Source organism: Amblyomma mixtum, chromosome 2, assembly GCF_055824585.1.
Source record: "Amblyomma mixtum isolate Tamu chromosome 2, ASM5582458v1, whole genome shotgun sequence".
NCBI classification, from domain to species: Eukaryota; Metazoa; Arthropoda; class Arachnida; order Ixodida; family Ixodidae; genus Amblyomma; species Amblyomma mixtum.
The window spans coordinates 13,442,451-13,448,032 of NC_143013.1; the positions used below are offsets into that span (position 1 = coordinate 13,442,451).

The 5,582-nt window shown below is 51.1% G+C and overlaps 1 protein-coding gene across 1 annotated transcript; it reads right to left on the reverse strand.

Moving 5' to 3' along the window:
- Positions 1-513: 513 nt before the first annotated feature.
- On the reverse strand, positions 514-2,163 carry LOC149358471 (uncharacterized). Its single transcript, XM_089567553.1, has 2 exons — positions 681-2,163; positions 514-529 (listed from the first exon to the last, which is right to left on the reverse strand). Exons 1-2 carry the CDS (start codon positions 2,045-2,047, stop codon positions 514-516), a joined length of 1,383 nt encoding a protein of 460 aa, XP_089423679.1. The 5' UTR covers positions 2,048-2,163.
- Between the last annotated feature and the right edge of the window lie 3,419 nt (positions 2,164-5,582).

Sequence of the window (5,582 nt, forward strand, 5' to 3'; positions counted from 1 at the left end):
TGTTCGGCAGAAACCTTGAATAAAATGTTATCATTCCGACGAACGAACGCAGCTCGCTCACGTTACGAGGGCTCGGTGCTTTCATGATAGCTTCCACGTTCTTTTCCGTCGGGTGAAGACCGAGACGATCGATACGGTGTCCCAGATAAGTAACCGATGGCTGGCTGAAATTGCATTTGTCGTATCGCAGCTTTACGCCGTGCTCTCGAAATCGCTGCAACACAGTTTTCAGCCGAGCTCCGTTGTCTGCCGCCTTTTCAGACACAAGCACGTCATCTAAGTATGCCTGAACTCCAGGAAGGCCCGCTAGAATGGTGTCCATCTTCCTTTGAAATATAGCAGGAGCAGAGGAAATGCCGAACGGCAGCCTGTTGTAACAGAAGAGCCCTTGGTGCGTATTAATCACGCACAGCTTGCGTGAAGCTTCGTCTAGTGGCACCTGGTTGTAGGCGTCTTTCAGGTCGAGTGTACTAAAAACTTCACCACCGCTTAACGACGCGAACATGTCTTCAATCACTGGAAGGGGATACTGCTCAAGTGCACAAGCCTGATTCAAGGTGGCTTTAAAATCCCCGCAAATCCGCACTGTGCCATCTTTTTTAAGCACTGGTACAATGGGGGTCGCCCAATCCGAATATTTTATGGGAGATATTATTCCTAGCGACACTAGCCGATCCAACTCTTTTGCCACTTTGTCGCGGAGCGCGTACGGAAGCGGTCTTGCCTTGCAAAACTTGCTAACTGCACCGTCCCTGAGCACCAAGCTGGCTGGGGGTCCCTTCATCAGGCCCAATTCCTCAGAGAATACATCCTCGTAGTTGCTCCGTAAGGCATTGATGCGGCTGATGGCTTCTCCCGCCTCTGGCACTTCACCTCTACTGACTTGCAGTACCGGAACTCCAGCTCTATCCAGCAGGGTTAACAGGTCTCGCCCGCACAGGCTTGGTCCGTTGCAGTCTAGCACTATGAGTGTGCATTCAACTGACACACCTTGGTGCGCAACAACTAGCTGAAGCTCGCCTAACACAGGCAGCCTTCCAGCGTAGCACGAAAGTTTCAGATGTGAAGGCTTCAATTTTGGCCAGTGTTTGCAATGCTTATCGAAAACCTGTCGCGCTATGACGCATACTGGTGATCCTGTGTCTACTTCCATTGCCAGTTCTACACCGCCGCAATTGAATGTGCGGCGAAGTGGCGGCTCGAGACACTTCGTTCGCGCCGACAGCAAAGTCCAGATATGAGCATTTTCATAGCAATCTTCCGAAGTGGTTTCTTGCACTGTTAATGTTTGGCCACGAGGCGCAGGTGCAGCAGCCCCGAGTTGCTTGTCACGGCGATTGGGACACATTTTTGCGAGATGTCCACGTTGACCACAGTGATAACAGCGCGATTTGGCCCAGCTGCAGCTGTTAGCGTCATGCTTCAAGCTTCCACATCTGCCGCATTGCCGACACGCTGCATTTTCGGCGCTTTCTCTCGGTGTTGGCCGGCGTCGCGCTTGCATTTTCAGTAGTGGTGTTACTTCTGGAGAAATTTTTTGCGCATCGTTTTCCGCGGCTTCAGCAGCTATCGCTATCGCTTCGGCTTCGTCTAGTTTTAACCCTTTCTTTGCCAGGAGTTGTTTCCGTACTGCACCTGAGCGTACAGCGCAGACAATTCTATCTCGGATCATCCTGTCAAGGCAACTGCCGAAGTTGCAGTTGTCTCCGATGCGGCGGATCTCGACGAGGAAAGCCTGAATAGATTCTCCCTCCAGTTGGCAACGACTGAAGAATTTGTAGCTCTCCGAAATTTCATTCCGTTTTGGGTCATAGTATTCATTCAGGGCTTTGATAACTTCATCATAACTCAAGGAGTTCGGCGCCTGAGGAGCCACCCTTCCGGCAAGGATCTGAATAGTCTGCGTGCTCAGTGCAGCCACAAGAAGTGCTCTCTTCTTACTTGACTCAGTGATGCCATTTGCTTCGAAATACGCCTCCACTTTGATCAAGTACGGCTTCCACTTATCTGTGCTTTCGTCGAAGCTCGGGAGCATCTGGAAGGCCATGGAAGTCGCTGGCAGTGCTGTCTTCAGGGCCGGAGCGTCTGGGTCTGCCTTGACAGCGTGGGTGTCGTTTTGACTCGTCGCCACTGTAACATAGCCGCGGCCGATAGGCCACGGCAGGAACGGAACGAGCGTACACGCCTGGGAACGAGACAAGCGAAAACCAACGTTTATTGCAACAGAGGGTGATTATATAGTATTCCAGGGGAGAGGGGAAATGGAAAGGGGGACATGGCGAGGTACAAAGAAAACTTCAGGCTTGCGCAGTGTGTAGCCCGCACAGAGACACAGCGGCCGATACAACAGCATTATTCGATGCGAACCGCGTTCGGCAGCGTACTCGGTACGACCGCTTTCCGCACCTATCCACCGCACCTGGCGCGATGTGTTCGCTCCGAAACATGTGCCTGTGACAGCCATGGTTTGGTTTGGTTTATGGGGTTTAACGTCCCAAAGCGACTGAGGCTATGAGAGACGCCGTAGTGGAGGGCTCCGGAAATTTCGACCACCTGGGGTTCTTTAACGTGCACTGACATCGCACAGTACACGGGCCTCTAGAATTTCTCCTCCAAAGAAATTCCAGCCGCCGCGGCCGGGATCGAACCCGCGTCTTTCGGGTCAGCAGCCGAGCACCGCGGCGGCTGACAGCCATGGTGACAGCTGCCACGAGTTAGGCAAGCGCAGCCGTGCCATCATCGCTGAAAAATAATCGCGGCGCGAGTGTGGGCCAACAGCCTAGGCGCGAACCCTATGCCTGTCGTCGCGAGTATCAGCCTGTCTGGAGAAACCGCACTAATTCAACAGTCTATACGCTGTTTTAGCGGCGCACGTCTTTTGCGGGAAGGAGTGAAATGACATACCATCGGGGGCAAAAGTTATAGACCACCCCCTCCAAGTTCCGGCCCGTTCCACTCTGCGTGGGGGCGCCACCTGACAAAGCACCGGCGCAGTGGGCGCGTTCTGACGCCAGAAAAGTGCGTTCTGACCGGTTCTGACGCCAGAAAAGTGCTTTATCAGGTGGCGCCCCCACGCAGATTGGCACGGGCCGGAACTTGGAGGAGGGGAGGGGGTGTTCTGTTACTTTTGCCCCCGATGGTACGTGCGTGTGCCAAAAATTATCCCTTCCAGCGACTGCGGGCGGTGGTGCGGCGTGACCGACCACTCTGAAGCGGGTGTGTGTTAGAAAGTCCAATATTTTAATCTATTCTGCAATGCGCGAACCAGTTAACTTGCGAAAATCAAACTTATTCCGGCCGTTGCGAAAAGAGCTGTCAGTTGAAAAAGTCGGCAGAGCACTTCAGCGCAAGCAGTGCTCCTTGAAACGAAGAAAATCAATAATTTTTTCCCGTGCAGAGTTTCTAGAATCATTCATTTGAAAAAAATATGGCGGAACACAGCGCGAACATATATTCTGTCTGATTCGCCTCTAGTTCAGTGCGGTTGTACGTTGTGCGTTGTTCAATCACAAAACGGCAAAAAGTATGGCTGTGTGGTCTCGGATTGTACACCTTTCTGTATCAGTGGAACGAATTCCTGGGGGGAGCTTTCGCTAATCACACTGAATGCACTATCAGGCCGGAATGAAGCGCTAACATGGACCGCATGGCTCTTGGTACAGCCTGCGCCGTCTAGTAGGGCCAGCGATAAGCTGGTGACGTGTGCGCAGCGTTCCTGGCTTCGCCCAGTCATCCTAGGCGCGGCCCTGGCTCGACTCGTTCGAGTATCGCGATCCCCGTGTAGCCGCCTCTTTCATTCCGACGCTCGTGTCCGCATGAGGTGACCGGGATGACGCTGGCGCTTTTTTTACTTTCGCGAACTGCGTTATCTCTCGATGCGATGATGAAGCTTCGACTGCCGAATGGTCTGGATCATGAAGATTCAAGCAATGGCCGTTTCGGCGTGGTGTATCTTTCGTCTCCATGTGCGCGAAGCAAATTACTCAGTCTACTAAAGGAGCGAAAATGGCAGCGCCATCCCGCACACCGTGTCCGCGGGTCGGGCGGGAAAACGCACATACCCTGGTGCGTCAACTGCTGATCTGGCGCGGAGGATGTGACCGCCACCGGGCTACTAATGTCGGTGGGACATGAGAACTTGATGGTAAAAAGACAAGAAAAATACAGCGCCTGACAGCTCCGGCATCCACATGTTCACTTCATCGACGAATTACCGACATGTGAGTCTTGTTACGTGCATGCACCGTTTAAGCATGTTGTGTGTACTCATAGGTAAGTGTAGGCCCCTCCATGAGAGTTTTCCTTGAAAAGCTGTGCACTAAATAGACGTTCACAGGAAAAAGTAGAGACGACAATCCAGAATTGCAGCTTTCAACTTAAAAGCTGAAACTTGCGCTCCTGTCCCGTCGTCTCTACTATTTTTTCCTGTGAACGACAATTTAGCGCACAGCTTTTCAAGAAAATATCATGTACCAACTAGCCCGTTAGAAAGTCTTACTTAATAAGAGTGGGCCTCATGGTATACTGTTTAAACCATTGTAGGTAGTGGAGAACAATAGGGAACAAATTTTGCGCCCCCTCCCATATTTATTTATTTATTCCGCGTACCCTCAGTGGCAGAGGTATTACATAAGGGAGTTATTACATAAAGAATTACAAAAAGAACGCGCAGTGCAGCAGGGTAATTAGTAGTACAGAAATGGATTGTTCCTAGTTATACAATATTATCTAAAGGTTTCTTGATGTGCTAGTTAATATAGTATACAGTGCGGCAATACAGTATAGGAATTGGGAGGGCAAAATATACTGTACAATGGTATCCAACACGGTCTTGAATTGCTGGTTATCAACACTGAAGCGGTTGATGTATTCTACTCGCTGTGCGTGAAATGAATGACTGGGACATGGAATTGGTTTTGCGTAATGGAATTCCGACTTTGTTATAAATGATCTAACTTTGACAAAATGTACTGGGGAGGGGAGGTCAGTTCGCCGCGAAGGGAAGGATGATGAAATATCTTGTGGGGAAGTGAGTCTATATAGGGACTTTACGGCGAGATGCTAAAGGTGGCAAGCTAAAATTTAATTTCATTGCAGAAATACTGGCAGTTCGGTTATAATTAAAAATAATAAAGCGAGCACAATTGCTTTGTACCATTTCTAATGAGTAATGACTCTTCGGCGGGACCATTGCCCCCTCTCTGCGCATTCCTGCGTGGGTACTGCTTATGGCTTCGAAACCAACCTGGTTATTGTAGCGAAAGCTACATTGGCCACGAACTTGCGATTTGCTGTGGCGGTGCTCCGAGAGGAGACAGAGACCGACCTTGAGCCGTTGCCTAGCAACCGCCGCAGCTTGCGGACGCCGCGCACCATCTGGCATGACGTCACACCGCTTGCCTCGTCGTTGCGCTCGCCTTCGCTCGCTTCGCCAGCTATGTCGCATGCCTGATAACAGGTCGGATGATTGAAAGGGAGAGCTCGCGTGCGCCGCAACCACAGTTGAGGCGGCAGTATGGACGGCGACTTAGCTTTCCCTACGTATATCCTGGCATAGCCGAGCTAAGCCATTGCCAATTTTT